This window comes from Bombina bombina, chromosome 4, assembly GCF_027579735.1.
Source record: "Bombina bombina isolate aBomBom1 chromosome 4, aBomBom1.pri, whole genome shotgun sequence".
In the NCBI taxonomy this organism is placed as follows: Eukaryota; Metazoa; Chordata; class Amphibia; order Anura; family Bombinatoridae; genus Bombina; species Bombina bombina.
The window spans coordinates 671680250-671699650 of record NC_069502.1 but is presented as its reverse complement, the minus strand read 5'-3'; the positions used below and the strand labels follow the sequence as shown (position 1 = coordinate 671699650).

General features: G+C 40.3%; 1 protein-coding gene across 1 annotated transcript in view; it reads right to left on the bottom strand.

Annotated features, from left to right (window-relative positions):
• The window catches only part of FAM184A (family with sequence similarity 184 member A), a 573060-nt gene that overhangs the window by 108771 nt on the left and 444888 nt on the right, over window positions 1-19401 (bottom strand). The window contains exons 10-11 of the mRNA XM_053710789.1: window positions 18728-18940; window positions 14631-14784 (exon numbers count right to left, since the gene is read on the bottom strand). Of these exons, the coding sequence (XP_053566764.1) occupies window positions 14631-14784; window positions 18728-18940 (367 nt within the window). The remainder of the gene's footprint in view (window positions 1-14630; window positions 14785-18727; window positions 18941-19401) is intronic.

Below are 19401 nucleotides of genomic sequence, written 5' to 3'. Positions count from 1 at the left end.
CCAAACAGCTCCCCGGCCTGACAGACTTGCGTCCGTGGTCACAATCTCCCAGGATGGCCTCAAGAAGGATGTCCCCTGAGACAGTTGTCCTGGACTGATCCACCAAGAGAGGGATTCCCTTGTTTTGTTGTTTAGAGAGATCTGTTGGGATAGATCTGAGTGATCCCCGTTCCATTGTCTCAACATGCATAACTTAAGAGGTCTGAGATGGAACCTGGCTTATGGAATGACATCTATGCTGGATACCATGAGCCCAATCACCTCCATACACCTGGCCACCGATGGCCTTGAGGAGGTCTGAAGGGCAAGACAGCTGGACGCAATCTTGCAACGTCTCTGATCTGTCAGGAACATCTTCATAGATATGGAATCTATTATCGTGCCCAGGAATTCCACTCTGTTGCTGGGAACCAGGGAACTCTTTCCTACATTTATAATCCATCCATGGGATTGAAGGAGAAGAAGAACAGCCCTTGAATTCTCCTCTGCGAGACTGTAGGACCAAGCCCAGACCAGGATGTTGTCCAGATAAGGTGCCACTGCAATACCTCTGGCTCTCGTCACCGTGAGCAGCGCTCCCAGAACCTTCATAAAGACTCTTGGGGCAGTCGCCAGGTCAAACGGTAGGGCCACAAACTGGAAGTGTTGGTCCAGAAATGCAAATCTTAGGAACCTGAAGTGATCCTGTGGATTGGCACGTGAAGGTAAGCATCCTTCTAATCTATTGTAGTCATGAACTGTCCCTCCTGAACTAGGGACATAATAGACCTGATCGTCTCCATCTTGAACAATGGGACGAACAGAAACTTGTTTAGGCACTTTAGGTCCAGAATCGGGCGAAACGTGCCCTCCTTTTTTGGGACCACAGAGAGGTTTGAATAATACCCCAGACCTCTTTCTGCTTGAGGGACTGGAGTGATTACACAGATCCCTCACACACTATAGAAAGGCGTCTCTCTTCTCTGGTCTTGATGATAGGTTTGACATGAGGAATCTGCCTCTGGGTGGATGAGTCTTGAATCCTATCCTGTAACCCTGGACGATGACCTCCAGAACCCAAGTGTCCTAAACGTCTCTTATCCAAGCCTCCACGAAAAGAGATAGTCTGCCGCCTACGCGATCCAGAGACAGATCGGGGGCCGCCACCTTATGCCAATTTTGTCTCGGCAGGCTTCTTGCGCTGCTTGGCCTTGTTCCAAGATTGAGCTGGCTTCCAAGATTCCTCACAAATCCACCATTAAGCTTGCTCAGTTTTCGCAGCAGGCTGCTGGCATTGAGATTTGTCCAAACAAAAGGGATGAAAAGTAGACCCCTTCGACTTATTCTTCTTATCCTGCGGTAGGAAGGCACCCTTGCCACCCGTGATCGTGGATATGGAGTCTAGGCCCGGGCCAAAAAGAACCTTCCCCTGAAACTGTCCGGGGCTGGACAGATAGCATAGCGCGCTAAGGCACTGTGGCTGAGCTCCGTAGCAACCCAAGGGCTACAGGTTCGATCCCGGCGAGGTCCACTCAGCCTTTCATCCTTCCGAGGTAGATAAAATTAGCAGCGCCTTGAGACCCTTACGGGTGATTAGCCACGCTTTACAAGTACCCAATACATACATACATATACATACTGAAATGGGAAGGATAGTAATCTTCCACGTCATGTCAGCAGACCATGACTTTAACCACAGAGCCCTAAGGGCTAGAACAGAAAAACCTGATGTCTTGGCATTCAGGCTAATAATCTGCATAATTGCATCACAGATGAAAGAATTAGCTACCCTTAAGGCCTTAATTTGATCCTGTATTTCCTTGAGGAGAGTCTCCACCTCGACCATAGCTGACAGAGCGTCACACCATTAGGTAGCAGATCCAGCCACCGTAGCGACCACCGCTGCCAATTGAAAACAGAATTTATGTTTACCTGATAAATTACTTTCTCCAACGGTGTGTCCGGTCCACGGCGTCATCCTTACTTGTGGGATATTCTCTTCCCCAACAGGAAATGGCAAAGAGCCCAGCAAAGCTGGTCACATGATCCCTCCTAGGCTCCGCCTACCCCAGTCATTCGACCGACGTAAAGGAGGAATATTTGCATAGGAGAAACCATATGATACCGTGGTGACTGTAGTTAAAGAAAATAAATTATCAGACCTGATTAAAAAACCAGGGCGGGCCGTGGACCGGACACACCGTTGGAGAAAGTAATTTATCAGGTAAACATAAATTCTGTTTTCTCCAACATAGGTGTGTCCGGTCCACGGCGTCATCCTTACTTGTGGGAACCAATACCAAAGCTTTAGGACACGGATGAAGGGAGGGAGCAAATCAGGTCACCTAAATGGAAGGCACCACGGTTTGCAAAACCTTTCTCCCAAAAATAGCCTCAGAAGAAGCAAAAGTATCAAACTTGTAAAATTTGGTAAAAGTGTGCAGTGAAGACCAAGTCGCTGCCCTACATATCTGATCAACAGAAGCCTCGTTCTTGAAGGCCCATGTGGAAGCCACAGCCCTAGTGGAATGAGCTGTGATTCTTTCAGGAGGCTGCCGTCCGGCAGTCTCATAAGCCAATCTGATGATGCTTTTAATCCAAAAAGAGAGAGAGGTAGAAGTTGCTTTTTGACCTCTCCTTTTACCAGAATAAACAACAAACAAGGAAGATGTTTGTCTAAAATCCTTTGTAGCATCTAAATAGAATTTTAGAGCGCGAACAACATCCAAATTGTGCAACAAACGTTCCTTCTTTGAAACTGGATTCGGACACAAAGAAGGCACGACTATCTCCTGGTTAATGTTTTTGTTAGAAACAACTTTCGGAAGAAAACCAGGTTTAGTACGTAAAACCACCTTATCTGCATGGAAAACCAGATAAGGAGGAGAACACTGCAGAGCAGATAATTCTGAAACTCTTCTAGCAGAAGAAATTGCAACCAAAAACAAAACTTTCCAAGATAATAACTTAATATCAACGGAATGCAAGGGTTCAAACGGAACCCCCTGAAGAACTGAAAGAACTAAGTTGAGACTCCAAGGAGGAGTCAAAGGTTTGTAAACAGGCTTGATTCTAACCAGAGCCTGAACAAAGGCTTGAACATCTGGCACAGCTGCCAGCTTTTTGTGAAGTAACACAGACAAGGCAGAAATCTGTCCCTTCAAGGAACTTGCCGATAATCCTTTCTCCAATCCTTCTTGAAGAAAGGATAGAATCTTAGGAATCTTTACCTTGTTCCAAGGGAATCCTTTAGATTCACACCAACAGATATATTTTTTCCATATTTTGTGGTAAATTTTTCTAGTTACAGGCTTTCTGGCCTGAACAAGAGTATCAATAACAGAATCTGAGAACCCTCGTTTTGATAAGATCAAGCGTTCAATCTCCAAGCAGTCAGCTGGAGTGAGACCAGATTCGGATGTTCGAACGGACCTTGAACAAGAAGGTCTCGTCTCAAAGGTAGCTTCCATGGTGGAGCCGATGACATATTCACCAGATCTGCATACCAAGTCCTGCGTGGCCACGCAGGAGCTATCAAGATCACCGACGCCCTCTCCTGATTGATCCTGGCTACCAGCCTGGGGATGAGAGGAAACAGCGGGAATACATAAGCTAGTTTGAAGGTCCAAGGTGCTACTAGTGCATCTACTAGAGTCGCCTTGGGATCCCTGGATCTGGACCCGTAGCAAGGAACCTTGAAGTTCTGACGAGAGGCCATCAGATCCATGTCTGGAATGCCCCACAATTGAGTAATTTGGGCAAAGATTTCCGGATGGAGTTCCCACTCCCCCGGATGTAATGTCTGACGACTCAGAAAATCCGCTTCCCAATTTTCCACTCCTGGAATGTGGATTGCAGACAGGTGGCAGGAGTGAGTCTCCGCCCATTGAATGATTTTGGTCACTTCTTCCATCGCCAGGGAACTCCTTGATCCCCCCTGATGGTTGATGTACGCAACAGTCGTCATGTTGTCTGATTGAAACCGTATGAACTTGGCCTTTGCTAGCTGAGGCCAAGCCTTGAGAGCATTGAATATCGCTCTCAGTTCCAGAATATTTATCGGTAGAAGAGATTCTTCCCGAGACCAAAGACCCTGAGCTTTCAGGGGTCCCCAGACCGCGCCCCAGCCCATCAGACTGGCGTCGGTCGTGACAATGACCCACTCTGGTCTGCGGAAGGTCATCCCTTGTGACAGGTTGTCCAGGGACAGCCACCAACGGAGTGAGTCTCTGGTCCTCTGATTTACTTGAATCGTCGGAGACAAGTCTGTATAGTCCCCATTCCATTGACTGAGCATGCACAGTTGTAATGGTCTTAGATGAATGCGCGCAAAAGGAACTATGTCCATTGCCGCTACCATCAAACCTATTACTTCCATGCACTGCGCTATGGAAGGAAGAGGAACGGAATGAAGTGTTTGACAAGAGTTTAGAAGTTTTGTTTTTCTGGCCTCTGTCAGAAAAATCCTCATTTCTAAGGAGTCTATTATTGTTCCCAAGAAGGGAACCCTTGTTGACGGAGATAGAGAATTCTTTTCTACGTTCACTTTCCATCCGTGAGATCTGAGAAAGGCCAGGACTATGTCCGTGTGAGCCTTTGCTTGAGGAAGGGACGACGCTTGAATCAGAATGTCGTCCAAGTAAGGTACTACTGCAATGCCCCTTGGTCTTAGTACCGCTAGAAGGGACCCTAGTACCTTTGTGAAAATCCTTGGAGCAGTGGCTAATCCGAAAGGAAGTGCCACGAACTGGTAATGCTTGTCCAGGAATGCGAACCTTAGGAACCGATGATGTTCCTTGTGGATAGGAATATGTAGATACGCATCCTTTAAATCCACCGTGGTCATGAATTGACCTTCCTGGATGGAAGGAAGAATTGTTCGAATAGTTTCCATTTTGAACGATGGAACCTTGAGAAACTTGTTTAGGATCTTGAGATCCAAGATTGGTCTGAACGTTCCCTCTTTTTTGGGAACTACGAACAGATTGGAGTAGAACCCCATCCCTTGTTCTCCTAATGGAACAGGATGAATCACTCCCATTTTTAACAGGTCTTCTACACAATGTAAGAATGCCTGTCTCTTTATGTGGTCTGAAGACAATTGAGACCTGTGGAACCTCCCCCTTGGGGGAGGCCCCTTGAATTCCAGAAGATAACCTTGGGAGACTATTTCTAGTGCCCAAGGATCCAGAACATCTCTTGCCCAAGCCTGAGCGAAGAGAGAGAGTCTGCCCCCCACCAGATCCGGTCCCGGATCGGGGGCCAACATTTCATGCTGTCTTGGTAGCAGTGGCAGGCTTCTTGGCCTGCTTTCCCTTGTTCCAGCCTTGCATTGGTCTCCAGGCTGGCTTGGCTTGAGAAGTATTACCCTCTTGCTTAGAGGACGTAGCACTTGGGGCTGGTCCGTTTCTACGAAAGGGACGAAAATTAGGTTTATTTTTGGCCTTGAAAGACCTATCCTGAGGAAGGGCGTGGCCCTTACCCCCAGTGATATCAGAGATAATCTCTTTCAAGTCAGGGCCAAACAGCGTTTTCCCCTTGAAAGGAATGTTAAGCAATTTGTTCTTGGAAGACGCATCCGCTGACCAAGATTTCAACCAAAGCGCTCTGCGCGCCACAATAGCAAACCCAGAATTTTTCGCCGCTAACCTAGCCAATTGCAAAGTGGCGTCTAGGGTGAAAGAATTAGCCAATTTGAGAGCACGGATTCTGTCCATAATCTCCTCATAAGGAGGAGAATCACTATCGATCGCCTTTTCTAGCTCATCGAACCAGAAACACGCGGCTGTAGTGACAGGGACAATGCATGAAATTGGTTGTAGAAGGTAACCTTGCTGAACAAACATCTTTTTAAGCAAACCTTCTAATTTTTTATCCATAGGATCTTTGAAAGCACAACTATCTTCTATGGGTATAGTGGTGCGTTTGTTTAAAGTAGAAACCGCCCCCTCGACCTTGGGGACTGTCTGCCATAAGTCCTTTCTGGGGTCGACCATGGGAAACAATTTTTTAAATATGGGGGGAGGGACGAAAGGTATACCGGGCCTTTCCCATTCTTTATTTACAATGTCCGCCACCCGCTTGGGTATAGGAAAAGCTTCTGGGGGCCCCGGGACCTCTAGGAACTTGTCCATTTTACATATTTTCACTGGGATGATCAAATTCTCACAATCATCCAGAGTGGATAACACCTCCTTAAGCAGAGCGCGGAGATGTTCCAACTTAAATTTAAATGTAATCACATCGGGTTCAGCTTGTTGAGAAATTTTCCCTGAATCTGAAATTTCTCCCTCAGACAAAACCTCCCTGGCCCCCTCAGACTGGTGTAGGGGCATATCAGAACCATTATCATCAGCGTCCTCATGCTCTTCATTATCTAAAACAGAGCAGTCGCGCTTACGCTGATAAGTGGGCATTTTGGCTAAAATGTTTTTGATAGAATTATCCATTACAGCCGTTAATTGTTGCATAGTAAGGAGTATTGGCGCGCTAGATGTACTAGGGGCCTCCTGAGTGGGCAAGACTGGTGTAGACGAAGGAGGGAATGATGCAGTACCATGCTTACTCCCCTCACTTGAGGAATCATCTTGGGCATCATTTTCAGTGTCACATAAATCACATCTATTTAAATGAGAAGGAACCTTGGCTTCCCCACATTCAGAACACAGTCTATCTGGTAGTTCAGACATGTTAAACAGGCATAAACTTGATAACAAAGTACAAAAAACGTTTTAAAATAAAACCGTTACTGTCACTTTAAATTTTAAACTGAACACACTTTATTACTGCAATTGCGAAAAAGTATGAAGGAATTGTTCAAAATTCACCAAAATTTCACCACAGTGTCTTAAAGCCTTAAAAGTATTGCACATCAAATTTGGAAGCTTTAACCCTTAAAATAACGGAACCGGAGCCGTTTTTATCTTTAACCCCTTTACAGTCCCTGGTATCTGCTTTGCTGAGACCCAACCAAGCCCAAAGGGGAATACGATACCAAATGACGCCTTCAGAAAGTCTTTTTTATGTATCAGAGCTCCTCACACATGCGACTGCATGTCATGCTTCTCAAAAACAAGTGCGCAATACCGGCGCGAAAATGAGGCTCTGCCTATGATTAGGGAAAGCCCCTAGAGAATAAGGTGTCTAAAACAGTGCCTGCCGATATTATTTTACAAAAATACCCATATTAAATGATTCCTCAAGGCTAAATATGTTATATATGAAGCGATTTAGCCCAGAAAATGTCTACAGTCTTAACAAGCCCTTGTGAAGCCCTTATTTAAAAATGGCTTACCGGATCCCATAGGGAAAATGACAGCTTCCAGCATTACATCGTCTTGTTAGAATGTGTCATACCTCAAGCAGCAAAAGTCTGCTCACTGTTCCCCCAACTGAAGTTAATTCCTCTCAACAGTCCTGTGTGGAACAGCCATCGATTTTAGTAACGGTTGCTAAAATCATTTTCCTCTTACAAACAGAAATCTTCATCTCCTTTCTGTTTCAGAGTAAATAGTACATACCAGCACTATTTTAAAATAACAAACTCTTGATTGAATAATAAAAACTACAGTTAAACACTAAAAAACTCTAAGCCATCTCCGTGGAGATGTTGCCTGTACAACGGCAAAGAGAATGACTGGGGTAGGCGGAGCCTAGGAGGGATCATGTGACCAGCTTTGCTGGGCTCTTTGCCATTTCCTGTTGGGGAAGAGAATATCCCACAAGTAAGGATGACGCCGTGGACCGGACACACCTATGTTGGAGAAAAACAAACCCCGCGAGTTGAAACATCTTTCTCAACATGGACTTCAATTTTTTATCCATGGGCTCCTTGAATTTTAAAATGGAGCATCTTTGAGCGGGATAGTTGTTCCCTTAGCGAGCGTGGAGATAGCACCATCCACCTTAGGAATGGCCCACCACAGCTCAAGCTGCGAGTCCGGAACGAGGAACAGTTTTTTAAAAGAAGTAGAGGGGGAAAAGGACGATCTAAGTTTCTCCCATTTGTTCTTAATAATATTAGCCATCTTAACGGGGACCCGGAAGGTCTGAGGTACCACCCTGACCTCGTAAACCCTATCTAGTTTAGGGATCAAAGGTTCATCCGGCAGTTTCAGTTCAGGAACCTCTAATGTAGCAAGCACCTCTTTTAACAGAAAACGCAAATGCTCCATTTTAAACTTAAAGTCTGGCTCCTCCACAGACGGAGGTCTAGAAGTCGCCGATTCCGACCAAGAAAGAGAGTCCTCTGAAGAGTCAGAGTCGTCTTCATCAGTGGATAACCTGTAAGAGACATCCAATGGAGTAGATGACCCCTGGGATGGATAGCTATGTTTCACATTTCGCTTGCGCTTAGCAGGGCGTGGTAAGGCATTGAAGGCCGCAGAAACTGCCGTTTGTAACTAATCAGCGAAATCTGGCGGCCAAAGGGCCCCTCCCATGGGAGGATTAGTAGTGCCCTTGGGAGCTGCAAGTGCAATCTGAGATGAATGTAGGGAACGCACCTCGCGGGACGGAGAACCCTCAGAAGTAGACAGCTCAGTTGTACTAAATATCTTATTCTTTTTAGATATTGCAATTTTATCAAAATATGTGGAACAGAGTTGAGCAGGTGGATCAACCGGAACCTCCTTACTAGACACAGTTATTAGGTTTTGTTAAAGAGGGAGTATCCTCTAACATATCAGAGTCCTCTATAGCTTCTACCTTTATTACGGACTAGATAGAAATAAAATGGCACCTTTATACCCTAATGGCCGTGGCACTCACCATCTCCAATGACCCGGACCACAGAGAAACCGCTTCGTCTCCTACAACCGTCGGTCAGGAAAGAGGAAGTTAAAGGGACATGAAACCCACATTTTTTTCTTTCATGATTTAGAAAGAGAATGCAATTTTAAACATCTTTCTAATTTACTTCTATTATCTAATTTCTTTTATTCTCTTGATATTCTTTGCTGAAAAGCATATCTAGATATGCTCAGTAGCTGCCAATTGGTTGCTGCACATAGAAGCCAAGTGTGATTGGCTCACCAATGTGCATTGCTTTTTCTTCAACTAAGGATATCTAAAACATGAAGCAAAATAAATAATATAAGTAAATTGTAATGTTGTTTAAATTTGTATTCTCTATATGAATCATGAAAAAAAGATTTTGGGTTTAGTGGCCCTTTAAAGAGGCCACACCCGTTCACATGGAGGACCGCCCCTGCACTAGAGAGAAAACAAGCCAAAAAGGCCCGCATCGATCTCTCGCTAAAGAAAACTGACTGTTTACACATTGACAGAGCCTCATCTCACACATGTCGCAGCATTAAACACAATAAAGATATTATGCATACAACCCCCCCCCCCCTGTTCAATAACCCCCTTTCCGAGGATATTAACCCTTGATTCTATACAGATAAAAGCAGACACACTGTGACCCTGTCTTCTTGCGTTATATGTATATAAATGAAACGATCTTACCAGAGTCTACGCCATGGAACAAGAACACGTCCTTTCAAGTGTGACAGGGTAGTAGCATCACTCTTGACGTGGACTTGAGAGCAGAACGCAGGCAGCGAAACTCGTCAACGCTGATTGCTAATGGAGCTGTTAATCTGAGTCAGGATGCTTTCGCAGAAAGACTCTCCCTGCATCTCCTGACTCTAACTTTCACCCATGCTCTCACTGAGAGGCTGACAGGACTACTTAAAACTCCAGTCCCATCTCGAAGAGTACTACCCTCCATAAGAGACTACTCCGAATCTTCCGACACTTCTCTGCCAACCTCCTGTGACGAAAAGCAAAGAATTACTGGGGGATGAGGGGAGTGGGGGAGCTACTTTGGCTGGGGTGTCTTTGCCTCCTCCTGGTGGCCAGTTTCTTAATTCCCACAAGTAATGAATGAAGCCATGGACTCTCCTCCCATTAAGATGGAAATACTCCTACGTTGGCACTACACACCATTAAGGCTCTTACAAATCCGTTCGAAAAAATTCCCCGAATTGATGGTGAAACTGGGGTGAAAGGGGTTCAGATCTACATATATGGTGGAGTTGCCCTGTAGTACAAGTGTGTTGGCATGAGTTGTTTACCATATGTAAGGAATTGAGTATAGAGGTTTGTATGTCCCCCGAGATTGGTCTTTTTAATATTTTTCCACACAAATTACAAAAAACACTAAAAAGTCTAGGGGGTAGATTAATTAAGAGGTGAGCGGAAATGATTTAATGTAGAGAATCATGTCCGCTCGACCTTGCTAAATGCAGACAGCATACGCTGTCGGCATTTAACACTGCCCAAGCATTTCTGGTGAAATATATGTGCAATTCTTCCCCCTGCTCACTGCCGGCCAATCTGCCGCTAGCAGGTGCCGTCAAGACGGAGAAGGTGGCGGAGAAGTTAAGGAGCACCGCTGCTTCTTAACTTCCGTTTCAGCTCTGAAGCAGCATCCACTGCTTAATAAATGGACCACTAGCAGTCTTTATTTTTGCCGCTTTTAAATTATGATTGCAAGAAATTGGAAAATTACCTAATCTTCCCCCCAAATAGAATATTATAGAACATGTAGAATATGTTGCTGGAATGGAAAAAAGCTTTTATCAGAGCCATGACAAACTTAACTCTTATTGGAATATATAGAATCCTTGGATATATAGACATTTACAGAATGACCATCTTTAGAAATGCAATTTACACAATTTTTTTCCCTGAATTTCATATCTTTCTTTTTCCTTCTTTTCCCCATTTATTGTTTGTTTTCCTGCTCCCCTGGGAAGTTTCTAGACCTAGATTTTAGATATGATAGTAGGGGACAAAAATATAGATTGGATATTACAATACTTTCTGGAATAAAGATTGACAAATGATGAGTTATACTAGATAGGGTAAAATAGTGATAAAGTAATTAGATACATTTAAGGGTTTGATGTCTTCAGAAATTACTAGTACATAAGACAACATACTTGAGGTTTAAATTAACAATTATTGTTTGCCGCAATACAGATTTTATAGTTGTACACTCTATGGGGCCCATTTATCAAGCTCCGACTGGAGCTTGTGGGCCCGTGTTTCTGGCGAGTCTTCAGACTCGCCAGAAACAGCAGTTATGAAGCAGCGGTCACAAAGATCGCTGCTCCATAACCCTGTCCGCCTGCTCTGATGAGGCGGCCAGGAATCGCCAGAAATCAACCTGATCGAGTACGATCGGGTTGATTGACACTCCCCTGATGGCGGGCGATTGGCCGCAAGTCTGCAGGGGGCGGCGTTGCACCAGCAGCTCTTGTGAGCTGCTGGTGCAATGCTGAATACGGAGAGCGTATTGCTCTCCGCATTCAGCGAGGTCTCGCACTGCCGGATCAGGTTCGCAAGACCTTTGATAAATAGGCCCCTTTATCTAATTTCACAAGTCTTTGACAGTAATTCTCCTTGAACTGATGTTGTACTGGTTTGGCTACACTCATCTCAACCTTTGTTCGACTTGTTTGGCTTTAGGATCTACTTCACTGCAGGATAAAGACTCATGCGTTTTAAGGATTTTGCTTTTGATGCATGATCTCCATTTCATTTAACTGTATCCAGTGATATGTAACATTATGTTTATTTTTTTGTTGTATCTGAAAAAGTCATCTTAATAAACAAATACTGGAATAAAATAATAATAATAATAATAATAATTTGATAATAGAAATAAATTAGAAAGTTGTTTAAAATTGCATGCTCTATCTGAATCATGAAATAAAAAAAAAAATGTAATGTCCCTTTTACATCTTTACAAGATGTTTTATTACAGTTTTATTGTGTATTATATATACAAACAGAACAACTGCAATTGATGCCTTTTTTTAAATCTTATGTTGTAATAAAAACGTGCCAAATATAACGTTACTAAAGTGTGATGTTTCATATATATATATATATATATATATATATATATATATATATATATATATATATATATATATATATATTATAGTGTGAACTCATTCAAATTGTTTATACCCCAACAAATTTACCAAAACTGATTTATCAAACAATTTCAGCAATTAGCCTTCCCTTTTATATTTTGAGCAAGAATAAATTTAGTACTCACTTAGAGCTAGATTACAAGTGGAGCTGTATTTTGCGCTGCTGCTGGAGCGCTAATTTTGCTAGAATTAAGATTTGTATGCTTGTCGGGTTACGCTCGTATAAGATGTTAAAAATAAACTGTTTTCGCTCTAGCGGTAACCCGACTAGTGCAAAAATTTGAAGTTAGAATATCGCGTGCACGTTCACATATTCCCCCCTAGAAGTCAATAGAGAGAAACACCCACTCTTGCGCAACCACAATCTCATATTCTCATTTGCGCTAACCTGACATTAAAATATAAATTTTTCATATGCCAATGTTCTTTACATAACAGAATATGTTCCATTTATTCCTAAATACGGATTACTAAATATATCTGGTGTTTTTTTGCACAAATATATATATTTTTTACCTATATATATAGATGATTATATATAGGTATATATATATAGGAATATCTATTTAGAAATACTTAGAACATATTCTGCTTTGTGCATAACATTGAAATGTATATTTACAGTAAATACATAGTTAAAACCTTTATAAAATATGAATATTGCATAAATATGTTTTCATCCACTTAACGGTAAAGGGCTCCAATGCACTCATATATATGCCTGAATATGTGTATATATAAATATACTTTGTAATATGCAGAGGGGAACCAGCACACACTCACAAGAAATAAAGTGATTTATTGATAACGGTGAGTGCCTTCCCATTGCCTGTTTTCTATATATATATATATAAATATATACAGTATATAAATATACATACATTTACATGCATATGTATGTATCTCTATGTTAAAGCCCTTTGCCGGCTTTTTTTTCTTCTCTAAAACCCAAGATCTCATATCTTTGAGTCCTTATAACTTTTGTATGCAATATTATTTTCTAATAATTTTTATTACACAGTGTTGTTATGAGTGTAACTCTACTTTGTAATGTATTTTGATATGTTTTGTGCAACTTTTTATTTTTGCAAACAGTTAACCAGAGCTCTGAAGTCGCGGTAATGATTCTAGCCTTAATCTGCAATTGCGCTCACACAATCGCATTTATTTTCAACTTGCAATACGAGCGGTAAGCCCGATGAGCACAAACCCTCACAATATACCCCTTATAGCTCGGGCGCAAACAATTGAGATCCACTAGTAATCTAGCCCTTACTTTATTTATCCAAGGTGCAGAAAAATACAACTATGTGAATTACAAGTTGCTTTAGGCCATTTCAGCAGTGTACTGTCTACTTCTCAGCCTTTTATAAGGATAAGACAAGTATTTGTTAAAACAGGATGAAAGTTAAATGATTTCTTCTTTTAAGTTATTTTATTAAACCTTAAGGGGTTGATTTATTAAGCAGAGAATGCTGCATCGATGCCCCATCGTTTTTGGTCAGAAACGGAAGTTAAGAAGCAGCGGTCGTAAGACCGTTGCTCCTTAAAGGGACACTGAACCCAAATTTTTTATTTTGTGATTCAGATAGAGCATGCAATTTTAAGCAACTTTCTAATTTACTCCTATTATCAAATTGTTTTCATTCTCTTGGTATCTTTATTTGAAATGCAAGAATGTAAGTTTAGATGCCGGCCCATTTTTGGTGAACAACCTGGGTTGTTCTTGCTGATTGGTGGATAAATTCATCCACCAATAAAAAAGTGCTGTCCAGAGTACTGAACCGCCCGACTTTTAGTAAATCTACCCCTTAGTCTTAACTATTACTCCATTTGACAAAACCTTCATAACATACAAGAATAATGTTAAATCAGGATAAACTTCTGAAAAACATCAAAAAACAAAGAGTGTATCGATCAAAGGACCCTCACCAAATGTGTAAAACAGAATACAGGGTTTGTCTCTATATTGACTATAGCTCCGGTTAACTAACTTCTGAATCCCCACCATATTCTATGAATATTGCATAGGAGCTTTAATGAACTTATATATATATATATATATATATATATATATATATATATATATACTGTATATATATATATATATATATATATATATATATACACACATGTATTTATATCTATATATGTCTGTAAATACATATATACTCATATGTACAAACATATAAACATATATATATATATATATACACACACACACACACATATATATATATATACATATACACTGTACATCTTTATACATGTATATGTATGTATCTCAATCTTAAAGCCCTTTGTCTGTCTGAGACCTCATATCTTTAAACCCATATAACTTATTTGTGCATTATTTTTTTGCAATAATTTTTATTAGATGGTCTTATTATGAATGTAACTGTACTTTATAATGATTTTTTTATGTGTTTTGTGACACTTTTTTGTTTTGTAAAACAGTTAACCAGAGCTCTGAGGACGCGCTATCCCAACAAGCGTTAACTTTAATTGCACTCAAGCGATCGTGATTAACTTCAACTAGTAATACGAGTGCAAAAACCCAACACGCACAAGCACCCGCAATAAACCATGCGTGTATCTGTTAGCTCTCCACTCATAATTTGGCACTAAATGTGTTGATTTAAAAGACATTGCATATGTGCATGAAGTCAGTAATTGTTTTCCTCAGTGAGCAATTTATACCTAGCATAGCTTTCCCCTCATCTTCAAGCTCAAAGCGTAAAGTCTGAAGTTCCTGCTCCATTTCAAGCCGCAGCACTTCCATGACCTGCTTGTGTGCATCTTTTACAGTCTGAAGCTCCTCTAAGTATTTCTGATGCAACCGATCTTCAAGTTCCTGTGAAGCAGAACAAGATATACAGTTGGATAAAATAGCTAGAATTAAGTATTTAATTTGAGTTGGAGGATATAAATTACACATAGAAAAGAATGACAGCAAAATTTGACGGATTATCCTAAAGCTTTATACAAATTGCTTTACTGCCAAGAGAGCAATTTTCTTGTAAATACTTCTTCCATTACAAAGTTTGGATGCTTTTAGTGCTATTAGGAAAATGCCTCTCTTATAGCTGTTTAAAAAAAAAAAAAAAAAAAGACCAAGAGCAATTAAGATTTATTGTAAGACTAAATAGCAGACTTAAAGTTCTACATTGTGGTATTAAAGACCAAATAGACACATTGTACTCCATTTATCAAGCAGTGGAAGCTGCTTAGGAGCCCTTATGGGGAAGGTTCACTCACACGAGCCTGCTTGCCACAAGTTAAGATTGCCTCTCCACAACCTTAGAGGTGGCAGAGCTCAAACACTCCAAACACACTCACTTGGGGTGATTGACAGTCCCAGCACTGTACAAGACATACAGAGTTCACTTCCCGCTCCCCGAGATCACGGGTGGACAGATTCTCAAGTAGGAAACTCTGTCCATTGGTAATTTGATAAATGCAGCCCAAACTATAGTGAGGAAAGGATAAAAGTGGAAATCATTGAAACCCTTAATCAGTGGTATTCTGATCCATCAGAAAACATATTTCATATTGGTTTTATTTTATAGCTTAAATCTTATACGTAAACAAAGGAACCTCTATGTGACTAAAATATGACTAATATTAGGATTGATTTCACAATCTTTCTGTTTTGAGAACTACAATTTTAACAAAGTGATCACAATCTTTCGGAGTCAAACATAGACCACATTCTTAACTCACACAAGATTTGATCTCTACTTTCCCACATAGGCACTCAGAACATACTATAATGGATGCCTACCACTAAAATACCAAATGAGTTAATTAATGTATGTGTGTTTTGCAATTGGATAGAGTGGTGCTTATAAGTGTTTAACAATATGAATACAATTTGTATATAGACATTATGGGTATACTGGGTATGTATCATCAATGATGTTTTTAAAACTTTTGTCAAAAGTATTTTTTTTTTAACTCATTAAGAAAACCTTGTTTTCCGTTTTGGCAAGATTTTCAGCAACAATCAAGAAGAACAGTGTGCAATATTAATTTCCATAAGAAGAAAGTGGCTGCAACTTATCTTTTAAAACAGAATTTTAACAGTTCTCAAACTGTAAATTGTGAAACTGCTAGGTGACAAGGTTTTAAAGATAGTCCAAATTTGCAGAACTCACTGGATAGACCAGTTTTAAAAACCAACTGCACAGGCCGCAACTTCAAGATTCCCACTGTACATAGTCCAGACTGTGATTTTCAAACCTCACTCTCCCTGTAAAGAATGGGGTTTCTCTTGGACACATTTTTATAACTGTAAGAAGAACAAAAATGTGAGTATGAAATAAACAAAGATAATGACCGCTGGTCTCAATGTTGCAGTCATGATTTCCATTTTCTCGTGTTCTCTGCAGATCTCATTAGCTGTACGAGATACAGGTATACCCCGCTCATACAGCGGGTTAGGGACCGGAGCCCCGCTGTAAAGTGAAAACCGCCTTAAAGTGAAACAAGGCAGTTTTAGCTTTCTTTTCACTTGCCAGTGTGTTTAAAAACTTAAAAACATGTTTTCACTAACTTATATTTGGTGTGCAATAGTGCTAAGTTTAGTTTAACACTCGCACAGCGCAGTATTCAATAAATACTGTACCTGTAAAATAATGACAATCACTGTAGTACAATTTGCCAGACTATAGTACTGAGACACAGATTGCACTGTAATGCTATAAACAGAGTGAAGTTAGCATAACAAAATGGTGCCAGTCACTTTTCTTGCAATCTTACGAAGATTACATCACTGTTTTAAAATCCTTGGAGGTTGAACTTCAGCTCCACAAAGCGCTGTATTAGCGAAGCGCTGTAAAGTGAAGCGCTGTAAAGTGAGGTATACCTGTATCTCATATCTGCCTATCAAACACATATATATGTCAATGTCTGTCTTGCTCACTACCGTGGGACTATTCAATAGTGCTGAATATAGGTTTAATAAATTTAGACCATATATTGATATATAAATCTAAAATGGCATCTGTGGTTGTTTCAGAGTGTATTGCACATATGCAAAATAATAAAATTATTCCAAATCATCTCGTAATACATGCAAACATGTCAAAAAGACCATTTCACACTTTATTTATCAACACCCTTAGTATGTTGAATTTGAGGTGGCCATTTTGTTGCGGTGCAAAACCTGTATTCGCGAGGATTGTAATCGCCAAAGCTATGGATGTCAATTTATTATTTGGGTGGTTTTCCCGCTATCTAGTTGGAGCCAATCTGAACTTTTCCTAATATGGAAATGTTTTTTATAATTTGGATTGCAATCACTCAGAACCTACCCCCGACTGATCGGAAGACAAAAAATATCAATAAACAGGATCAGAAAGATTTTAATATTTAAGTGATTAGATGTTTAAATATTTAATTAAAAATTATGCAAAATTTATATGAAAGTGTTTCACATTATGAAATGATATATATTATATTATATATATGGTAAAGTGAAAGACCCTGCATTCAAACAGATTATACAGTTATCATCAACAGATAATAACTGCCATATTTTATAATTCTTTCTATGTCTGTGGAACCTTGTATGAAAAACCTGAGAATATCCTGTTACTTCATTGTTTTTTGTATGTTTACCCAATATGAGTGTATGAAAACATGGGGGCAGATTTATCATCGGTCTGTCTGACATGATCCGCTCAGCGTATCATGTCCGACAGAAATCGATAAATGCCGACAGATCATTGCACAAGCAGTTCTTGTGAACTGCTTATGCAATGCCACCCCCTTCAGATTCGCGGCCAATCGTCCGCTAGCGGTGGGTGTCAATCAGCCCGATCGTATGAGATCGGGCGGATTTATGTCCGCTGCCTCAGAGAAGGTGGACCAGTTAAGGAGCAGCGGTCTTAAGACTGCTGCTTCATAACTGCTGTTTCCGGTGAGTCTGAAGGCTCGCGCGGAAACAGGGGCATCAGGGGCCATTGGGCCCTTGATAAATCGGCCCCATGGTGTTCTGGTTACATCATATATGTAATTCCGATGGCTTAGCTAATTCAAACAACAAAGCTTATTATCGATTGAAATATAATAGAGAATGAAGCCAGAAACCAAGTTTTTGCAAATCAAATTCAAAAAGCTTGAAATAGGAGCCAGACGTAGAAAAATATAATCATATGGAACAGTAAATCTATTCTTCTCTAAGGACATGTGGTGAGGTATTTTACATATAATTGTAAACTAGGTTTAAAAAGGGCATTTTTTCAGATGTTTATAGCAAAAGCAACCACAAACACAAGTCTTTATTGTATGTTGTCTTTTATGTATATGATTGTAAAATGTTTTACGTACCTTGGTGTTGTAATAATTGAAGAAATTATTTTTTAAACTATAAACTATTTTATCTGACACAAACAAGTTTGCTTCAAAACCTAATACATTTTGGTAATTTACGTCAAAATAGTAATTTATTCTGTTTAGTTTCATCATCATCAGCAGCATTGTTGTTCTAAGACAGTTTAGATACACAACAAATTCTATAAACAAAAACGGTGATGTTATTTGGCTATGAAAATACTTCGTAAAAATGGGAAAATATCCTAATAAAATAATGTGAGAACTATCTTCTGACTGTACCAAGCAGTGAGAATTTGATCTCTAGTGATAGTGAAAGTGAATACAACTTATCCCAATGAAAAATGTATAGATTTGATAAAACTTTATACAGTGTTTGTCATTGAACCCATTGTAGTTATTAAAAGCAGGATATAGTAGTGAAGTAATGGCAGACATTCTATTGATTAACATGCACTTGCCTTTTGCTCCTGGTCCTTTGTATCCTCCATGGTTTGGAATGCAATCATGTGTGCTTCTTGCAATGACTTCTGCCTGTGCTGATGCTCTTCCTCCAGCTCGTGAAGCTCCTTAGTAAGACGCTGGCGCTCTTGACTGAACTGTGACTGCAGCTGTTGTAAAGCACTCTGGGACTGGCACAGCTGCATCTCTAGATTTTGCTTCAGCAATGAGATCTAAGATATAGTAAGAAAATATTGGCATGAAATACAATCTAATCATAGCTTTCAAATTCAATGAACTATGCTTCTTCTGTTCTAGGCTTTGCCAGCAACAAATGGATTCGTAACAATAAATCCTCCGATTTTTACTTTTACTGCTTTATGGCACGTGTTCTCCATTACATAGGGCTGGATTAGCCTATACTTCTTTTAACTAAGATGCTAATAAATACTCAGGATATACAAGTGCTGTGATCAGGCATGTATTATAGATTCTAGCTTTTACTTCATTTAATGAAAATAATCGCATTACACCTGTAACAAATATCATGTTAACACTTGTTTGTAGAAATATTTCTTGTTTTTATCCTGAGATTATGGGCTAAATTACAAGTGGCACGCTAATGTTAGCGTAGTGTGATATTAAAATATCTTGCCCGCATTAACTTGCGCGCCTATTTCAAATTGAAATTAAA